The sequence below is a fragment of the Pelodiscus sinensis genome, chromosome 1, assembly GCF_052426305.1.
Source record: "Pelodiscus sinensis isolate ZL-2025 chromosome 1, ASM5242630v1, whole genome shotgun sequence".
Classification (NCBI taxonomy): Eukaryota; Metazoa; Chordata; order Testudines; family Trionychidae; genus Pelodiscus; species Pelodiscus sinensis.
The window spans coordinates 172344682-172367205 of NC_143052.1; the positions used below are offsets into that span (position 1 = coordinate 172344682).

The 22524-nt window shown below is 41.6% G+C and overlaps 1 protein-coding gene across 2 annotated transcripts in view; it reads left to right on the forward strand.

The window, feature by feature from the left end:
• The window catches only part of GBE1 (1,4-alpha-glucan branching enzyme 1), a 255351-nt gene that overhangs the window by 108912 nt on the left and 123915 nt on the right, over positions 1-22524 (forward strand). For both annotated transcript variants that reach the window (XR_012897753.2, XM_075909685.2), the window contains exon 4: positions 21883-22008. Coding sequence is in view for 1 of the 2 variants with exons in the window: in XM_075909685.2 (XP_075765800.1) it covers positions 21883-22008 (126 nt within the window). In the remaining variant the exon portion in view is untranslated. The remainder of the gene's footprint in view (positions 1-21882; positions 22009-22524) is intronic.

Consider the following 22524-nt stretch of genomic DNA (forward strand, 5'->3'; position numbering starts at 1 on the left):
TCCCTGATTTTTGTTGTTGTTGTTGTTGTTGTTTGTTGCTTAGTCTTATCCTCTTTCTTATCTGCAAAGGAGAATTGGCAGAGTTGTGTGGAATGTACCTCAGGGGCACCATTGCTGAAACACAAGTAGACAAAGCACAGAATTGAAATTTCACTTGTGTGCACCTTTTTTTAACCTACCAATCACTTGCTCTCTGACCGTTCCTGGCACACATCTTTGCAAACATCCAAAGCATGTTGAGAGTTCCAGAAACAGGGATGGTTGGGTGCATACGGAGAAAAGAAAATACGGTGTTTGCTGGCCTTTCATTAAAGTTTTGCAGAACTCATTATCCCACACTTTTCCATGGGGGATCATTCTAGCAGACATCTAACTTCTGAGAGTAAACTATGAAACTAGGGTACAGCTACTGAATGCTTTGCAGTTTTTTCCCTGCTCTCTATGTGCCTTGCCTATGTGCCGATTTGGTCCCTGCACAAGCGATTACAGAATGGCATTGGATAGTGCTACTCAATGGGAGAAGGAGCAGAGCTGCACTGCCATGGAACCTGTGGCAGAGGATTAAGGAATACTGACAGGAAACTTTCCTGGAGATGTCTCTGGAGGATTCCCATGAGTTTTTGGTGTCCACCTATGCCTTGTTTGGCCATACCTTACACAAGTCAATGTCCAGCTTACAGAAACACATCTAGCCTCCCACTTTTCTATACCCTAGATCCAGCTTCACACTGCACAAGCCATAGCCACTTACCCTGCATCACATCTCATCCTATTTCCTGCCCTCCAGAGAGCAGCTGCTGATACTGGCTATGGAGTGAAAAAGAGTTCCTGGCTACTTGCCCCAATGAGCAGCCCACTGGGAACTCTACATCCTTTTCTACCTCCACCTCTTTATCAATAATTTCATCCTCTGGGTTCAGTTTCCTTTCTACTTCCTCTAAAGTATCCACAGGGCTCTTGGCAATGGAGGTGGGATTGCCATTGAGATGGCATCCTGCTCTTTATAGTCACTCCAGTGCTGTACCTTAGATTTGCCTCCCTCACCTTATGGTACTTCTGTCTCAGCCCCTTTATCTTTGTGCTGCACTGTGAGCAGTCCAATTCATAATCCTTTTTGCACAAGCCTTGGGAAATGTTCCCATCTGTATCCCAATTCATATGGGTCGAGCACAGCTGGGACTACACAGACTTCTCTCCCCATATACTATACCGTGCCTTGCAATGGTCCAAGCGGGGAAGCATTTGGTGCAATTGCTAGACATTATCACCTAGGAAAACGTGGTGAGACCAATCCATGCAGAGCAAGCAAGCAGGAAATGGAATTTAAAATTCCTGGGGTTTGCAAAGGGGAGGAGTAGATTGTTGTTTATCTGGTTGCAGGACAGTGGAGTTCAAACTATGACCACAGTGGTCAGCTTGGGTATTGTGGGACATTTTCTAGAGGCCAATAAAAGTTGGCATGGTTTCTACACTGAAACTGCTAACAAATATTAGCCACTGTGTTTCCTTAGCTATTAAAGTTAGTACTGCTGCATGCTTGTTAGCATTGTGTCCTGGTGCATGTATTGTGTCAGTGCAGATTACCCTATGCTTTTCAGGATACACACTTTCTGCAGTGATACTTTCATTAGAAAAGGGTATGTATACACAGAACACTAACACCCAATTTGTGGGACCTGGGCATGTGGGAAACTTGATGTTTCCAAAATACGGCATTTCTAGACTCAGAATTTGCAGGTTGCCTGGATGGCAACCACATTCATGCCACCATTTAACAGCCTTGGTACAAGTAGCAGAGACACTTAAGTCATAATCCTGAAGGGCCCACATCTATATCACAGATGTGCCACCCAGAAGGGCTCAATTGGCAGAATTCTCTTGATTGGTCCAAGCATCCTGTTTAAATATAGGAAGTATACAGGAGGCTTTTCTGTGCCACTAAGCAAACCTTTCTAGCTGTTTTCTTCTGCTTCTCCTGATCCATAGTTAGGGTTGCCAGATGATTGAAACAAAAATACCGAACAACCCCTTCTCCTCCCTCCCCCCCCCCCAAAAAAAAAACCACCAGGAAAAAAATATGTTGAAGAAAAAAAGGGGGGGGGGAGACCAAAGTTGTTGAGCAAAAAAAAGGATTCCTAGATTTATTAAGCCAAAAAAAAATACAGTATTAAAATAGCATGTCCCCTTTAAGTGCAGGGATAGGAACAGGGGAGAGGTTGAGCACTAAGACCCAGGGGAGTCATTGCTTCCCCTTGATCTTTTGCCGGCAGCCTTGCGGAACCAGGTAAGCATGGGGTCTGGGTGTTGGGGTGTTGGGGGGGGGGGGGGAGGCCGGGCGCTGAGTGTTTGTAGGGTTGCCAGGTGCCCAGCATTTTCACCTCCTTGCCAGGGGAAAAAGATCAGAAAATACCGGACATGTTAGGTGTCTGGTATTTTCTGAATTTTTTTTTTTTACCAGACAGGAGGCGAAAATACCGGCCTGTCCGGGTGAATACTGGACACCAGGCAGCCCTATAGTTTCTGATGTTAGCTTTACGTCCAGGTTCTGATGCCTGGTTTCTGACCCCAGTATTTGTCTCCTGGCTTGGATACATATTTTCTGCCTTGGATTTGTTTTTCTACTTATGCTTTCTGACCTTGGATTGACAATTAGCTCTAATACCTTATGTCTGGCCCAAGCTATTAGTTTGGATGCCCGTAGCCTGGCCTTGATAGCAACTATGACCTTCACCACTAGCAGGGTCTTAGTGCTTGGGTCCTGAGTGTTTGCTGACCTGAGTCAGGCTATTGGTGTATGGATGGAAGGGGGGGAGCCTGTGTCAAATGTGAGTCACGGTGAAGGATTAATGTGCATTGTAGATCTATCGAAAATCTTTTACTTAAACCAGTAACAGTGATGACAGCTTGGCAGCTTTAAATGGAGAGCAATTTCATAAGGTTGAGAATTAGAAAGACCAATAGAGAAAAGCCTTCTAGTGTAAAGGACTGGTTTTTGTTTTTGTTTTTGTAGGTAGCTACCAGCTGTTCTATGTTTAGGAACTATGGATAGTAGAAGTCATGATGTTCCAATTATACTTAGCTGCAGGTTTCCAGTCTGGTAAGTGGTGATTGTATAGATCATATTTTTAGGGTCCCAATGTTGCCAGCTTTCAAGTAATACAATATTAGGTGTCCCCCCCCCCTTAAAGTGTCAACTCCTGGAGTCTAATGACTACATGAGAATCTCATCTTTTGTCTTAAGTTTCTAGTCAGCACTGAAAATGACACAAGTGCATTCCAATGGCTTAAAAATAGAAGGCAGATACATGTATATGTATAAAATGTAGCCAGAGGACAGACCAGACACATGCGTGTGTGTGTGCGCACACAGACACCACTGTACACCTTTCAAATTATACCATTTAACCCAGGGTCCTCTTATTCCCAGGTTCAGCTGGATTGGCATTTTAATATAGCCCATCTCTTTACCAGTATGTCAAAGATATTCGTAGACTGATTAACTTACAATAAGTTTGTATTGTACTCGCACCTGCTGATATTTTGTCTTCTGTCCTACTTCATCAGTGGCTTTCATTGGATTTACAGTGTTCATTTTCACATTATCCAAAAAAAGCTTTCTAAGTTTCTAAGCCAACTTGAAGCCATATTCCACACTTGTAGGCTGCCAGATTCCCTCAGCTGAGAAGTTACTTAGTATTAATGAATTGCTTCACTTGCCTAATGATCTTGTATCATCTCCCTTGTATGGTATAGCAAACCCCCAAAATTCAAAAATTATGCCATTGGCTAATAAAAACCCACAACTTGTTAAAAATTAGTGTTTTGATGTCTTTTTGATGCTAGTGTTGCAAATGCAAATTTGTTACCTGATTTTGGTCCCTATCCTGGGAGCTCTTGATGGAGAGGAGGCAATTGAGATTGGGGTCTAATTGTGCAACTATGTAAGGGGAGATGACCTCTGCTCTAAAATGTACAATCTAGTACAAAACATAGTAGAGAGTTTATTTGGAAACTAGAACTGAGACAAAAGAACCCTTCTCAGAGATGTTATGTGGGAACTTACAGCTAAAATCTCTCCCCTGTGATTTGTCTCAAATATGCCTCCTGCTACATCTTATCTTTAAAGGAATAGCTCCCATGAAAAATACAAATAAACATGAAATAATTAAATATGATCAGTCAAATTAATTTCTAAATGTATTTTGCAATATAAAATAATTCCAACAATTAGTTTGTTGGGGGGCACAAATTGAATGAGTCAACAATGTGGTGCAGTTTTGAAAGAGGCTAATATAATTCTGAGTTGTATTAACGGGCACATAATAGATGGTTGGTAATTGTACTGCTTCTCAGCATTGGTAGGGCCTCAGCTGGAGTAGTGTATCCCGTTCTGGGCACCAGACTTTAGGAAAAATCTGAATAATTTGGAGAGAGTCCAGAACAGAGTAGGGAAACATGGGAGAGTGAGGGAGAGAAAAGAAAATCTGAAAAGGGTTTAAAAAGTGTGTGTGTGTGTGTGTGTGTGTGTAGTCTTGAGAAAATAAAACTTAGGGAGAACATGATAATTCATCAAATATGTTAAGAGCTTTTTGTTCATATTCTCTAAAGGTAGGTTAACAAGCAGTTAACTTAGACGTAAATATTAAGAACAACTTGCGACTAGAAGTGTAGTTAAACACTGGAGTAGGCTTCCCAGTAAGGCTGTGGAACCCTGTCATTTGAGATTTTTAAGAGCAAGTTAGAAAAACATATTTCAGAAATACTCTGAGGTATGATCAGTCCTTCTTCAATAAAGAGTGCTTGTTTTGATCACTTGTTGAAGTCCCCTCCTGCCTTGCATTTCTGTGATGGTATATGTATGTATTTTTCACTGCCCACCTGAGTTATCTGCAGGGCTTAAACCCACAACCTTCAGCACTGCTACAAAGGCCTCTTCTACATAGGAGGAACAGTTATTGTGGGTTGCCAGAGCACATAATTTTATATTTTATGAAAGATGTATTGGTTTGACACTGTTTATTTTAGATCTGGGTTCTATTCCCTTCTTGTGCATGTTGGTTATTTTAGCTGTGAAATAAAAATGACCTTTGATAATAAAAGTTATGAAAGGCACATATTAACAGCAGTAAATCAAAGCACTTAGACTAGAATTCATGGTACCTTGGATTATAGATTAATGCACCTTTCCTATTGGTCTGTGGTGAGGCAGTCTCTTATCTATCTAGCTGTGATTTGCAAGCATCACAAGGGGTTTACATTTTTCATGCTAGAACAAGGCTGCCTGTTCAATGGATAGTAATGTTACTTGAAATAAATGTGCATGAGTTGGTAACAATGTTTATAGCCCTTAACATTGGAAGATAAAATGGGAGGGGTGTGGCCAGGATGCTCTGATCTCCAGTTACGTTGGGTTTTAGAACCCCTAAGTGGCTGTAGGAAACCACCTGGGATTGTTCTAATTTATACTTTTGCAGTGTTGTTCTAGACATTTGAAAACACAAATGTAATACCTGTACTACCTTTGCCTTGTGTCTTGGTTTGTATTGATTTTTATGCTTTCACGGTGGTGCATCTTAAAATCAAGGCCTCTTGGAGTCCCAGGGCATGTCTGCACTAGGAAATAATTTTGAAATAAATAACTCTCAAAATTAACTATTTTGAAATTGCATGCCCACACTACAGGGAAGCCTCAAAATTGGTCCGTGGACATGCTGCCTTGACTTAGAGCCCCAGGAAGCATTGGGGAGTAATTATTTTGAATGACCCTGGGGAGTAGTTATTTTGAAATACCAGCAGCAGAGCATCCACGCTAGTGCAATTTCAAAATAACTCTTTTGAAATCAGCATTATTCCCCAAGGAAAGCAGGAGTACAGATTTTTAAATAATCTTGATAGTGTGGATGCTCTGCTTCTTATAAAGGGAGTGTAGACCAAGGCCCAGATAGCTGATGTATTTTTATCTCGGGCTGTGTCTAGACTGCATTCCTTTTATGTAAAAGGGATGCAAATTAGACACATCGCAAATAAAGCCTTTTCCGCAAGATCCCTTATTCCTTATTTTAAGAGGAATAAGGAATCTTTCGGAAAAGGCTTTATTTTCCAAAAGATCCGTGTCTAGACTGGCGCTTTTTTCCGGCAAAGCTCCAAGCCGGAAAAAAGCGGCAGCCATTTTTATGCAAATGAAGCGGGGGGGATTTAAATCCCTGCTTCATTTGCAATTTCGATGTGTCTAATTTGCATCCCTTTTACAGAAAATGGATGCAGTCGAGAGACAGCCTCATTGTTTAGCTGCCCTGATGTACTTCACTTCAAATGTCTGGTTTTTAATTTCTCGGCCTTTCATATATTTTTGATATTGTTCTTTTCCAGTTATATTCTTGCATCTTTTCTAAACAGTTTCTGCTAGCTTGTGAGAGCTCTCAGAAAAGGTCACCGTGTTAGTAATATCCAAGCCCTGACAACTTCTCCATATTCTTAGTAAGTAAAGATCTGTTCCCTCTGTTAATTCACATAAAGAATACCAAAGGGTTAGAAAGATTGAATTGTAGTGAACTATCACTTAGAACCATGTCTTGGAAATGTGCAATATTGCATTTAACATATTTCTGATCTAAATACTAATTTTAGGATAAAATAGTTTAGGACATTTAAAAAGTTAACCTAATGGTTTGAAACTTAAGTACTTAATAATTCTAAAGCATTTGAACAGAACAAAAACATCATCCATGTTTAATTCTGCTCCCAAAGATGGAACAGAATGGCAAGTGTTTAAGTGCTAACAAGAACAGAAGAAAATGTTGGGTTGGTGAGTTGTCCAAATTTACTTTGGTTTCTATTACAGCACTGATTCTTAGGGGGTATATACTATAGTTCCAATATGACACACTGTGGTGCTTTTATTGCTGTTTAATAAGGAAGAAAGAATTGCAGTTTTGTAATTTCAATCTTGACAGTCCCCAGAAAGATACTTGGACATCTGTAGGGTTAGAAACCAATCTTTAATTTACTCTAGAAACTAGAATTACTTTTTTGGGTCTTTCAGAGTTTCCAACTTCTATATAGTAAACCTCCTTAGAACTATTTTTATCAGTGTATCACTAGAGATTTTAAAATGATTCTGTAGGGATTTTCTGTGTGCTATATTGGCAGCAGCTTTTTTGCAGTTCTTTTGATCAATTCTATCACTTGATCCAGAGGTGAGTTGAGATTCATATTCAAGCTTTCTGACCAAAAGTGAAAGTTGAATGCATATTTCTTCTGTGACATTGAATACCTGGCAATACAAAATATTTTGTAAATACTTCCTCTGCTGTTAAAGAATTTATGCATTTAGTTTAAGTTTGAGAGGTTCAATGTTCTTTAAATAGTCATTCATTCTAATATTGCTGTTCCTTTATTTTCTTTCTACTGTGACTAGTACATAAGCCTTATTGTTCTTGTGATGTTGTGTAACTGTTTGAATAAAGCAATGATTGACAGTTTAAATGGAAAAACTTAAACAACAAATAATCTTGCAGCGCCTTAGAGACGAACAGAAAATCAAGATGGTAGTATGAACTTTCGTGGGCACAACCCACTTCAGATGACTCCATTCATCTGAAGTGGGTTGTGCCCATGCAAGCTCATGATACCATCTACATTTTTTGTTAGTCTGAGGTGCTGCAAAATTATTTGTTTGGTTTTTTTTTAAGTTTTTAAGTTACAGACTAACATGGTTATCCCTGTGAAACAGTTTAAATGGGGTGATAGGCTACCACATGCATCTCTATCTAATGCTTGATCAAATTTTTAAAAAAGACTGGGGATAGAAGGAATTCTGAGAGTATTAAATACAGTAATACATATGCTGAGTAGTTGCAAAGGAATTTTAATTACAATTATTGGTAAACATTTTATGTTTTTTACAATAAAGCGTGCCTAGTGTGTTTTTGTGCATGGGACAAACTTAGTTCATCAGTAAATATTTTCATCCCTAAGCAATAATTTCATCCAAGTTGCACCCTCCCCTCCACACACATCTTCCTCTGTGTTTGTATTTTTCTACTCTGTTACAAGTAATTAAAGTAACTGCCTCTTTCCATCTCATTCTACATAGTAGTGCACTTAACACAATAATTTTCATTCCACATCAAACTGCTGTGGCTACAGTAGAAATGTCATGTAAAGGTATTAATGATATTGCATCCAACATTAGCTGAAAGACTAATGGAATGACTGCAATATTATGTTTAACAATGAATACTCTAGTTATGCATTAGGAGTCATATTTTGCTTTATCCTTTTTTTTCCAGCAAAGTTTAACTTGGGCTAAATGCCTCTCATCCTCAAAATTAACCAGCCACTTATATTTTCAATTGAAAATGTGGTAGGTATGCTTTCCTCTGTGGGGAATATGTGGCTTAGTAGAAGGGATGCAGGAAATTGTGTTGGAGGAATAAATGGTTGAAGCTTGTAGAGTTCAGTGATTGGAAAAAAATAAGAAATGTGCAATGTTTCTTGAGCAAACAAATACATTGAAGTAAATTATTATTATAATTATATATGCATGGTTCTTTCAGGTCTCTCTGTAAATAGACTAATGCCTATGCTTCCACCATTTATTTCAATATGCAATTCAATACTTGAAGCTGTATGTTTTAAACTTGTTCTAACATAAGTATAGAACAGTAATTCTAGGTCTGATCATTGTGTACATAAAAAATGCAGTCTCTGTTTTTATTGCTTATATTGTTGATTTAAAAAAAATCTCATATCAGCAACAATATTTTTTTGGTTTTGGGGCATTACTGTCTTAAAACACAGGGTTTGGTAGTTTGCTGTTTTATTAAAAAAAAAAATCTAGCATTGAAAAGCCTCACTGGGGCATATTAATGATGGGTAAGTGTGAGAGTGAGACTCAGGGAATGCTCTCACTTCAAATTGTGTGACAAATTACAAAATACTTCCTCGTTCGTTGTGCTAACATAATCCTTATCAATTTATTCTAGTTGCTTCCCCCAACAGACAAATAATACTATGATCTTGTCAGGATTGAGCATCAACCAGTCAACTCTCCTTCAGTCTACATTTCGTTTCATTATATTCTACATTGGGTTATTTGTGTCACTGCACTTAATTTTTTTCTTTCAGTATGAGATGCAACATCTTTTTTAGCTTAAAATCAAAATATTAGGTGAAGACACACACGCACACACACACACTGTCTTTGTCTCACCCACCTACCATTGGAGCGCACAGATAAACGTAATCTGAACAGTCCTGAAATTGTGGTAAAATAGGGAGTTCTCGCAGGCTCTAGTAGCTACCACCTTCAGAAAAAAGAAACCAGTAATTTTTATCTTTAAATTAATTCTTCTTCAAAACCAGTGGCAAATTCATTCACAAAGTGTGGAGAATTATAAACGGCTTCTAGTGTTATGTTATGCTTTCAGAAACACAGCATATTAGTTATGAAGTTAGTGAAAATAGATCTGTTCTAGAGCAGAGCCTCTTAATTGTAGGTCACAATTGAAAATTCAGTTGCTAGAAGGGATCCAAGAATTGTATGGGAAGCCTGAGGGAGCTGTTGGGTTCTACACCTGAGAAGTTGGGTGGGAGCTTCTGGGGCTATTGCAGGACCCAGTGCAGTTGCTCTGGTCCTGTGGCTCTTCGGTCTGGGCTCTGAAACCCACTGTGAGTGTCACAGATTGATGTGTGCAGTTAGTGTTGTTTGGCTTTAACTCAGCTGCCCTCTGTCATGATAATATGGGAGAGTCAGGCCAAATTTAGGTGGTTGGGACTGCAATCTGTGAGATGTCAGTATCTCCAGTGTAGCCGATCGCAGTCAGCCCTGTGGGGCAAGTGTCATTGCCATGGTTTGCAATGTATACTTTATTATGTTATGCATATATTTATATACAATGGCTAAATTATTTTAGGGTTGCCAGATGCTTTCAACAAAAATACCGGACACACTTGACATTGCATCACAATCTACATTACATCTTATTTAGAAAATATCGGATACTTATATATTCTCATTTATATTTTTTCAGTTTCTTTCCCAAACAGAAAGCTCAAATACTGGACTGTCAAGTTCAAAACTGGACACCTGGCAACCCTAAATTGTTTAGGCTTTTTTCCCCCCTAATGGTAATTACAGTTTTTTGATAGACCTTCAATGTTCACAAAGGGTTCTGAGTCCAAAAAAAAGTTGAAAACCACTTTTCTAGAAACTGTCAAAAAATAGAAGTGGAATTGGACTTTACAATTCTAATTCAGGAGATGGTTTATCTAGAGAGATGCACAGGTTATGTGTGATTTCAGACTTAACTACATTGGCTGCTTTTTCTGGGCACCCTAAGCAAGCAAGCAAATGACCAGGTAGCAATTCTTGCAACTACTTTTTGTTCAAATTTATCTAATATGGTTTACAATGCTTTAAATACTTTTCTCCTCTTACTGTGAGGAGAACCTGAAACCTCCTAAATCAAAATGGGGAAAAAATGCTACTTAAGTCCATCTCATTTAATGAGAATAATGTGTTTTTTTTTTTTTTTTTTTTTTTTTTTTTTTTTTTTTTTGGTCTAGGTTCTGTTTGGAAAAGATTATTTGATTAGAATTTGTGAATCCCCCTAAAAAAAACACTGATGGACTTCTCTATAATTAGTTCTTGTCTTGTTTAACTTTCAAATGTGAAATAAATTGAAACAAATTTAAAATAAAAAAAGCCTTAAGTTTTATAAATAGATTGTCATGGTTCTATTCGAATGATAGCAAACACATCCATTGCATGAGTCTGATTGTGATTGTTAAACACGTGACGGTAGATAGAGGTTATTCACATCAATTACATTTTTAAACTTTAACAACATCACCCATCCTTCACTGTCAAAAGGGGCTCCCAGTTTTGTGAAGACCAGAGTGTTTTAGTTGCACCTTCATCTGAGAGCTGTATTTTTTTGTTTGTTTTTAGCTTTACTTTTGCAATGTGGATGATAGTGGATTTTTTTTTTTTTAAACAAAACATATTCAGAAATGACAGTTATTAGGCAGTGATGCTTAGGTGTTTTATAAGAAACGTTTGTTACACCTTGAGCCATCTTCTAGGATAGGGGGTTCTATAAATAAAATGTGTTGCTGTCTTTCTTTTCATGTAATGACTAATTCTGAAGTTATTATCCCAACAGTATAGTAGGTTTCACTAATTCTACTGGGAATCAATCTAGTCTCCAGTGAAATGACTGCATCAAGAGACTAGAATACTGTAGATTAGCATACAGCTGCTACACTGTTGTTGTATTATAAGAAAACCCTTCAAGAAGGGTTCAGAAAATTGTATCCTGTTGGAGTAAAGAAAGGAGTTTAGGCAGCCAGAACTAGGAGAAATAGGAATTTAACCCAGATACAGGGATTAATGTCTTTATGCTTATGAGTTTGTGAAAAATGTCATGGATTTAAAATAAAAAAGGTTGCTCCTTGGCTATACATAGATTCATAGATCATAGAATCATAGAATAATAGGACTGGAAGGGACCTCAAGAGGTCATTGAGTCCAGCCCCCCACCCTCAAGGCAGGACCAAGCTCCACCTACACCATCCCTGACAGATGTCTATCTAACCTGTTCTTAAATATCTCCAGAGAGGGAGATTCCACCACCTCCCTTGGCAATTTATTCCAATATTTGACCACCCTGACAGTTAGGAATTTTTTCCTAATGTCCAATCTAAACCTCCCCTGCTGCACTTTAAGCCCATTACTCCTTGTCCTGTCCTCAGAAACCAAGAGGAACAAATTTTCTCCTTCCTCCTTGTGACACCCTTTTAGATATTTGAAAACCGCTATCATGTCCCCCCTTAATCTTCTTTTTTCCAAACTAAACAAGTCCAGTTCATGAAGCCTGGCTTCATAGGTCATGTTCTCTAGACCTTTAATCATTCTTGTCGCTCTTCTCTGTACCCTTTCCAATTTCTCCACATCTTTCTTGAAATGTGGCGCCCAGAACTGGACACAGTACTCCAGCTGAGGCCTAACTAGTGCAGAGTAGAGCGGCAGAATGACTTCACGAGTTTTGCTTACAACACACCTGTTGATACAACCTAGAATCATATTTGCTTTTTTTGCAACAGCATCACACTGTTGACTCATATTCAACTTGTGGTCCACTATGACCCCTAGATCCCTTTCCGCCATGCTCCTTCCTAGACAGTCGCTTCCCATCTTGTATGTATGGAACTGATTGTTCCTTCCTAAGTGGAGCACTTTGCATTTCTCTTTATTAAACCTCATCCTGTTTACCTCTGACCATTTCTCTAACTTGCTAAGGTCATTTTGAATTATGTCCCTATCCTCCAAAGAAGTCGCAACCCCACCCAGTTTGGTATCATCTGCAAACTTAATAAGAGTACTCTCTATCCCAATATCTACATCATTGATGAAGATATTGAACAGTACGGGTCCCAAAACAGACCCTTGAGGAACTCCACTTGTTATCCCTTTCCAGCAGGATTTAGAACCGTTAACAACAACTCTCTGACTACGGTTATCCAGCCAATTATGCACCCACCTTATCGTGGCCCTATCTAAGTTATATTTGCCTAGTTTATCAATAAGAATATCATGCGAGACTGTATCAAATGCCTTACTAAAGTCTAGGTATATGACATCCACCGCTTCTCCCTTATCCACAAGGCTCGTTATCCTATCAAAGAAAGCTATCAGATTAGTTTGGCATGACTTGTTCTTCACAAACCCATGCTGGCTATTCCCTATCACTTTATTACCTTCCAAGTGTTTGCATAGGATTTCCTTAATTACCTGCTCCATTATCTTCCCTGGGACAGACGTTAAACTGACTGGTCTATAGTTTCCTGGGTTGTTCTTATTCCCCTTTTTATAGATGGGCACAATATTTGCCCTTTTCCAGTCTTCTGGAATCTCCCCTGTCTGCCATGATTTTTCAAAGATCATAGCTAAAGGCTCAGATACCTCCTCTATCAGCTCCTTGAGTATCCTGGGATGCATTTCATCAGGACCTGGTGACTTGCTGACATCTAACTTTCCTAAGTGACTTTTAACTTGTTCTTTGTGTATCCTATCTTCTAAACCTACCCTCTCTCTGCTTGTATTCACTACGTTACATTGAATTCACTATCTGTCTGGATATGTATTTTAAAGCTAGTTTGAATCTTATGAATTTTCTTAGAGTTGCAACAAACACTAATGTCTTTAAATTGGTCTCCATTGATGGCAGTGAAAGGTGGATTGAGTCATGTATGCCGAGAGAGAAGGATTTTTTTTTTAGGGGTTGTGAGTTTTTTGTTTTTTGTTTTTGTTTTTTTTTAAAGACTTCACAATTGTTGACATGAGTTCAGCTTCACCAGTATTAGGAGCATCATGTGTTGATGTGTACTGTAAACTGGATTCTGGCTGCTTGTTATTTTTTAAGCTACTATGTGTACTTGCTTGTCCAGATATTAAGCTCTAGCTCAGTGCACAGTTCCATGATGTTTAAAATGACAGCTGCAGCTGGTTCAGGCAACAGTAGGGCTTTTTAGTGCTGTTAACAATGGTGTGGCTAAATCAGATACCGTAATATTAGAGAACATTTTAAAAAAGCGTCTAGTTGAGAGAGAGCACAACTGAGTAAAATTGTTTCATGCAAGAGGCCAGACTTAGACTTTCTGATTACTTGTGAAGGTAATTGCCCTTTTTAGGAAACTCTCTTCTAGCATCTGCAAAGTTAACTGTGCCATTTTTGCTAGAGCTAGGAGGTCTTTTATATCTTTGCATAATAATGTTAAAAGTTAAATTGTCCTAGAATAAAAGCTTAGACCAAAATAAATTAGATCAATAATCTGTTCTCTTACCTCCTTCAAATATCAAATAATTCATTTTAACTTTTATAATACTGTGTAAAGATTAAAAACTTAAGTTGTTTTGCAGTAGTACAGCCTGTATGTACAATTGCATGTTTAAAGAGTAGTATGTGAGAAACACTATTTTATAAATAAAATTTCGAAAAGTAATTTATTTAGCATTTGGGGTTTCTAGATATAAAGGTATGTAATTATTAACTCAAAAGCCTATCCATTCCCTTAAATAAATATTACTCCAGTAGGTCTTTCAGATGAAAGCAGCAGAATTGGGGACTGAAATGAGATGAGCTCTTCAGAAGAAATTTCTACGTACCTATTAACAAAGTGCATTCAATTAGTCTATGAAATTTGCAAAATGATTTTTGGAATCTCTATGGGATTGAAATACAAAAAGCTATAATGATTCCAAATGCTGGAAGTATGGTTTGATGGGTTAGCTGTGTTGTTGATGTAAATGTTTTATATGGTAGAACTATAGCTAAGTGCCAAAGAATCTGGGTTAATGTGAATTTTAAGTATGAATCTGTTTTTAAGTTTATTTGAGCATTTTTCATTACATAATTTGAGGAAACCATTTTACCTGATTTAAAATTCATTTGAACATTATGTTCAACTCATTTTATCACTTCAAAGTTGATTTTTGTGATGACTTGAGTTTTCTCTTTAAAAAAAAAAAATCAGTACATTTGTTAAATAGCTGTTTGGTACTAGAACATAAGTTGGATTCTCAAAAATACATGCAATATGCAACAATTAGTTGACTATTGTCTTTTCCTTCAGACATTTGAACAGAATGTTTAATATGAGAGGTTAAAGACAAACTGGTATGGCTGTGGTAAAGGAAAATTGTGCAAAAATCTTAGAAAGTACAAGTATGTTCCATTAGAGAAGAAACTCATTACAGGTTGGACTGCCCAAAACTGGCAGGACCCTGGGTGTTCCTGGACCAGGGTGTCCTCGCTAGGAGCCCCAGTGGCCAAGAGAGTTGGTAACTCAGAGTCTGGCGGCACTGGAGCCCCAATAGCACACCAGGGACCTTGGCAGCCCCAATATCAGGACCATGAACGTGGCAGCCACCACAGCCCTGATAGTGGGGCTGGGGAGAGTGCAATCAGGGCTGCAGTAGTCACGCATCCTATAATAGGGGAGGGAAGGTAATCTGGGGAATCAATAGCAGGGGACCTCCTGCTCTGGCAAATTGCCTCATATGGAACTAGTTAGGGTTCTGGACCAGAGAGGCCTACTTCAGAGTATGTAAGTCGACCAACCACTCTCTGCAGGGGCAGTGAGGAAATTGTCAAGGCTACTCCATCACTTTCTGTTATAGAACTTCCTGCTCCTTTCTCTGGTACTGGCTCAGCTGTTGGATACTAACCCAGCTTCCTATGTCACCATAGTCTGTTCCATGCTCAGCTCAATGTCTATTTTCAGATTCTCTGACCTGTTCCACAGAATTTCAGTTTCTATCCGAATAAATGGGACCCTATTAGGATGATCCTCCTATGCCTGATCACCTATCCTTTGCTAGCCTCAACTAACATTAAACTATTTCCACCTACTCACTTTTCTACTTTTTTAGACCCTAATGGTCTTGAAGCTCTATGGCACACCCATAACTGCTACAACAGCATAGACAGGGGTGGGAAGAATCTTGGAATGCCAATTCCATTTAATATTGTGAGGCTCAAGCTAATCACTGTTGTTCAATTATTTTCCTCTGGTGTCCAAGTAAGAGCACAGTTGGTGACTCTGTCTTCCCTCCAGCACCATCCCCTGCTTTATGAAATGAAAACTACTCAACAAACTCTGCAGCAACAGAGCTGTGGTTGCTAAGCACATAAGTCCTGAGGGCCCAAGGAGCACACTAGATATATGAAGACATAACCACAATAGAGCCTTGGACTGGATGCCAGCCTGGCCAGCTTTGAAAACATTACATACGAGTTCTCATTCTCTCACTTCATTGAAAGTTCTTAATACAGGCAGTCCCCGAGTTATGCAGATCTGACTTACGTCGGATCCGCAGTTACGAACGGGGCTTTTCTCACCCTGGAGGACGGGAGCGGCGGGACGCCCAGATGCGCCGCGGTCCACCGCCCCCATCCTCCAGGGCGAGAAAAGCTGCTCCCCGTCTCCCTGGGCTGCAGGGAGACAGGGAGCAAAGCCTTGGAGCACGCCCGCAGCGGGACAGCCCAGGCGCACTTCAGCTGTCCCGCTGCGGGCATGCTCCGTGGCTTTGCTCCCCGTCTCCCGACCAGCAGACCAGGGAGATGGGGAGCAAAGCCTCGGAGCACGCCAGCAGTGGGAGAGCCGCAGCGCGCCTGGACTGTCCCGCTGCCCGTGTGCTCTGCGGCTTTGCTCCACGTCTCCCAGGTCAGCGGACCAGGGAGATGGAGCAAAGCAGTGGAGGACTTGGGCGGTCCCACAACCCCCGTCTCCCTGGTCTGCTGGGGGGAGGGGTGCAGCTAGTGTTCCCCCCCCCCCCTCCTGCAGACCAGGCTTTTCTTACCTACCCTTGGGGTAGAGCAGCTGGGGGCTGCCGGGTTGGTCCCGCAGCGCCGCTCCGGACCAATCTGGCAGCACCCTACCTGCTCTGCCCCAGGCGTCCTGATTCAGCCGCTGCTGAAACTGACCAGCGGCTGACTACAGGAAGCCCGAGGCAGAGTTGCTCTGCCCCAGGCTTCCTGGAATCAGCTGCTGATCAGTTTCAGCAGCAGCTGACTTGGGGACTCGTGGGTTTCTTAAGTTGAATCTGTATGTAAGTCAGAACTGGCGTCCAGATTCAGCCACGGTTGAAACTAATCAGTTTCAGCAGCAGCTGACGCCAGTTCTGACTTACTTACAGATTCAACTTAAGAACAAACCTACAGTCCCTATCTTGTATGTAACCCGGGGACTGCCTGTATAAGGATCTTAAATTGCACTTATCTAACTAATCGTGTAGTTGATACTGCTATGCAGAGCCGCAGCAGTAGTTCCAGGTAATCACTTGAGCTGGGACTGAGAGAGGGGTAAACAGTGAGGTGGTAAAGTTTGTGGATGATACCAAACTGTTTAGGATAGTCAAGACAGAAGCAGAGTGTGAGGGACTCCAAAAAGATCTCACCAAACTGAGCGAGTGGGCAACAAAATGGCAAACGAAATTTAATGTGTATAGGTGTAAAGTAATGCACATCGGGGAAAAATAACCCCAACTATACATGCAGTATGATGGGGGCTAATTTGGCTATGACAAATCAGGAAAGAGATCTTGGAGTTATCGTGGATAGTTCTCTGAAAACTTCCACACAGTGTGCAGCGGCGGTCAAAAAGGCAAATAGGATGCTAGGAATTAAGAAAGAGAGAGAAAATAAGACCCAGAATATCTTACTGCCCCTGTATAAAACTATGGTACGCCCACATCTTGAATACTGTGTACAGATGTGGTCTCCTCACCTCAAAAAAGATGTTTTGACCTTGGAAAGGGTTCAGAAAAAGGCAACTAAAATGATTAGGGGTTTGGAATGGGTCCCATATGAGGAGAGGTTAAAGAGACTGGGACTCTTCAGTTTAGAAAAGAGGAGACTGAGGGGGGATATGATAGAGGTCTATAAAAGCATGAGTGGTGTGGAGAGGGCCGATAAAGAAAAGTTATTTATTAGTTCCCATAATAGAAGAACTAGAGGACACCAAATGAAGTTAATGGCTAGCAGGTTTAAAACTAATAAAAGAAAGTTCTTCTTTACACAGCGTGTAGTCAACCTGTAGAACTCGTTGCCAGAGGAGGCTGTGAAGGCTAGGATTATAACAGAGTTTAAAGAGAAGCTAGATAATTTCATGGAGGTTAGGTCCATAAAAGGCTATTAGCTAGGGGCTGGAAATGGTGTCCCTGGCTTCTGTTTGTCAGAGGCTGGAGAAGGAGACAAATCACTTGATCATTGTCTTTGGTCCACCCTCTCTGGGGCACCTGGTGCTGGTCCTGTTGGCATACAGGCTACTGGGCTAGATGGACCTTTGGTCTGACCCAGTACAGCAATTCTTCTGTTCTTACTTGCTTAGTTTGAGAGCCACCTGTGCTGTAGCTCTGCGTTTTAAATGTAATAAAAGCCACCATCCCGGACCAGCGCTAGCTGGGACTGCTGATAGAGCCAGCGAGGAGGATGGAAGGGGGAGGAGGAGAGCAGGCAGCAGTGCGGAGATGGTGCAGTGGGAACCGGCCTTTAAGATAGCTCCTCCCAGCACCAACTCCTGTTTCTCTCCCTCCCCTCTTTGCTGCCTCTGAGAGACAGGGGTAGGGGGAACAAGTAGTCGATACTCCAGTTGACTACTCATTTACATCCCTAGTTCTTAATTTCCCTCCCATAACCATTGTCAAGATGGGTCCCAGCCAGAATCCTCCTACAAAGATGTGTGGCAAATGATTTAATTGCAAGCAAAATACATGTGCCAATAAATGTATGTGTAAGGTACAAAATCAGGTGGAAAACATTGGCCTTCAGGCTATTGAGCTCCTGAAGTTTTAAGTAGAAGAGGGAAGTATCTAGTTTTCCTATTTCATAGATATCCATCTCTTGATTGGAAAATCACCTGTTTCAAGGAATCTGAATAGAAGTTTAGAACTTCTTCAGTACTGTTTCTATAGTCCACCCCATTGCAGAAATACTCTTTTAAGGATACAAAACCAATGAGGCATCCAGTGGCACTTTGAAGTCTAAGGGTATGTCTACACTACAAAGTTAGTTCGAACTAACAGACGTTAGTTCGAACTAACTTTCATAGGCGCTACACTAGCGCTTCGCTAGTTCGAACTTAATTCGAACTAGCGGAGCGCTTAGTTCGAACTAGGTAATCCTCATTTTACGAGGATTAAGCCTAGTTCGAACTAGCTAGTTCGAATTAAGGGGTGTGTAGCCCCTTAATTCGAACTAGTGGGAGGCTAGCCCTCCCCAGCTTTCCCTGGTGGCCACTCTGGCCAACACCAGGGAAACTCTATTGCCCCCCTCCTGGCCCCGGACCCCTTAAAGGGGCATGGGCTGGCTATGGTGCCCGTGCCAGGTGCAAGCCTGCCAGCACCCAGCCAGCAGACCCTGCACCTGGCACGGCTCGAGCCAGCCACCCGATGCCCCCCAGTCCTCCCCCTCTTCCCAGGACCAGGCTGGCGGCTCCCGGGAGCTTGCCCGGGACCGCAAGAGGTGGGCTCCTGCCTGGGCTAGTGCGGACATCATGGACTTTGTCCATGATCTCCGCACTAGGCACAGGAAAGTGGCCGTCTAGCACAGGAGAGCTGCCAGCCTGGCCACCCAGGAGCAGGTGTGCATGAAAATCAAGGTGGTCCACTGAGACCCCCGACCCTGAGCCCTGAGCTTACAATGGCCGTTCTGGGTCAGACCAAAGGTCCGTCTAGCCAGTAGCCTGTCTGCCGACAGCGGCCAACCTAGGGACCTTGGAGGGGATGGATCGAAGACAGTGACCAAGCCATTTGTTTCGTGCCATCCCTCTCCAGCTTTCCACAAACCTTGGGAAGGGACACCACTCCTACCCCCTGGCTAATAGCACTCCATGGACCCAACCTTCATGACTTGATCTCACGTCCCTTTAAACTCTGTTCCAGTTCTAGCCTTCACAGCCTCCTGCAGTAAGGAGTTCCACAGGTTGACTCTTTGCTTTGTGAAGAAGAACTTTCTGTTACTAGTTTGAAGCCTGCTACCCATTCCTTTCCTTTGGTGTCCTCTAGTCCTTCTTTATGGGAACTAATGAAGAACTTTTCTGTATGCACCCTCTCCACCCAACTCCTGCTTTTAGAGACCTCTATCCTGTCCCCCCTCCGTCTCCTCTTTTCTAAGCTGAAAAGTCTGTCTCTTTAGCCTCTCTTCATATGGGACCTGTTCCCAACCCCTGATCATTTTAGTTGCCCTCCCCTCTCCCACCCTCTCTCTTCCCCTCTCCCACCTCCTTTTCCCAGTCTCCCCCAGTTTTGTTCAATAAAGACAGATTCCATTTTTGAACACAATTGTCCTTTATTTTGTACATTAGGAAGGGGGGCTAGAGAAGGGTAAGTGGAAGGAGGTGAGGGAGGAATGGGGTACGAGCCCCCGATGGGGAGGACTGGGCTGGCTCCGCGGGCTTCTGGGGGTGGAAGCTCTCCTGCAGCCCCCCAACTGCCCCCTCTCCCCAGATGGCAGCCTGCGGCAAGTGCAGCCGGTCTGATGGCCGAGTGCTGTGATGTGCTCAGTGTGGGCACTCCGAGCACTCCAAGCCAGGACTGGTTTGCAAGCGGGGCACCCCTGAGAACTGTCTGTCCGGAGTGGGGGTCGGGTCCCTTTAAGCGCAGCCCTCGGCTAGCCTTAGACAGCATCTCCATGCTCTAAGTCCTCCTCTGATGCCCTGCCGGCACTGCTTCCGGCTATCCTTAATGTGTCCACTTAATGTGGACATGCTAGTTCGAATTAGCAAAACGTTAATTCGAACTAGTTTTTAGTTCTAGATGCGTTAGTTCGAATTAGTTAATTTGAACTAAGTTAGTTCGAATTAGTGCTGTAGTGTAGACATACCCTTACAGATTTAGTAGGGCATAAACTTTCACGGGTAAAAGGGAGTTCATGAATTGGAGTGGGGTTTACACATGCATGGGTATGTCTAAGGACAACAAAAATATTCCCACAAATATCCACGAAATCTTACTCCCTAATAAATGTGTAAGTCTCTAAAGTGCCACAGAACTTTTCATAGTCTGTATCTGCAAAAAGAAACACATCTCTCTGAATCTTTTAAGGATGGACATTGTCCTTGCTTCGTCTCCATCTCTTATCACCAAATGTATAGAGAAGCCATGGAGTCCCCATTGTTTGTGGAGTGTAGGGCAGTGTTTCTCAACCTTTATTTAAAAAAAAGTGCCCCACCCCCTTTTTTAAGTACCCCAGTACTTACAGTTTTCAGACACACAAGTTTTTTTTTCTACCACTGCAACACATTTATTTAAACAACTTAATCGTAGCCGGGTGGGCAATGAAATTTTTGGATGTAGAAAGTACAAAAATAATCAAGTGCTGTAAAACTTAAACTAAAAATTCAGTTTTCTCCAATTTTCAGTTGTTGACGTACCCCCCAAACTTTGCTCGAGTACCTCTAAGGGTATTTGTACCAGAGGTTGGGAAACACTGGTGTACGTCAAGAATGTTCTTCTGCCCTTTTACTATGACAAGCTTGATCCTCCATGGTAGGGACGTTGTTGCATGTGAATGTGCTGTTCATAAGCAACTGATTGATCTAATGTGGCCTGCACAGTGCAGGGGGTCAGACTAGATGATCATAATGGTCCCTTCTGACTTTAAAGTCTATGAGTCTGTCACCCCACCTTTGTTCTAAACTATGAAAGAGCTATACAAGAGCTAGGAATCATTACTAAAAATCAGTTTATAGTGGTAATATCCAGAGGAATAGCTGACAGCTTTATTGGCCATCAGCATTTGGAATGGCATTGGCATTTGTTTGGAAACAGAGGCCAAAATATAGACCATTTCTGGGGGGGGGGGAGGGTGTGTGTGTGTGGTGATAGCATGTACAGGGCACATTGTTCCTAGCGTGAGAAAAGGGGAAAGATTCTAGGGAGCCCCAGAAATAGAGGGAGATGGGAGGTGACACACAGTGTAGTGAAGACAATGAGGGAATTCAAGGAGGCCCTGATGTGTTTGCTGCCTACAGGAGCTACAGATGGTACAACCCCCATTTACATTACTTGTATTATTAATCTTCAAATGCATGGGTTCTCACTAGATGTGTTCCTATTTCTGTTGGATTTGTTGTGCTTAACCCATCTTTGCAAGTGATGACCAGGAAGCCCAGTTTTAATATAAAAACTCAACTTTTTACTATGTTAACAGAATCAAATATGGATTGCCACTGTTCCCTTCTAACTTATGAAAAATACTTGCTCATTTTTGTTATGATGTATGAGTTATGAGAATCTTCTTAATCTCTTATTATTGAGAATGGACTTTGAGTGCTTGTGTATATATGAAGTTATAGTGTCCTTATTTTATTTTCTAGGTGGTGATCCGTAGTAAAAATGGAGAGATTCTCTATCGTATTTCACCTTGGGCAAAATATGTAGGGCGTGAAGGCAACAATGTGAATTATGATTGGATGCACTGGGAGCCACCACTGCCATATGTGGTAAGGTTTTATGTTATATTTCAAAAGCTTTTTAAGAAGTGTATACAAGTCATGTTCTGTGATCTTTGTCACCTTAGTCTGTTTTGGGGTGTGTTTTAATTATAACATGTGCATTACTTTGCATATGATGTGTCAGTGTAATGGTTAAGACTGAGAAGGCACTTATTTTTGTGCACTTAATATTTTCTGAAAAACATTTCTAGGTTGAACCTCTAAAATCTGGGACACTCTGGTCTGGCAGGACCACTGATACTGCTGGACCAGAGAGCCCCAGCTGGACAAGTTTAGAAGTACAGCCCGAGTTGGGCTGGCGGCAGGAAGTCCAGCCCCAGTGGGGCCAGAGAGGGTGAGAGCACATCCCTGGCCAGGGCTTGCAGAAAGGAGCGCAGCCTGAGTCAGGGCTGGAGGTTGTGGGTCCAGCAGCCAGGAATATAGCCCTGGCTGGAGTTGGAGTCATCTGGATATGCAGGCCAGACTGGCGTCATGGCAGGGACACGAAGACGCAGCTCCAGCCTC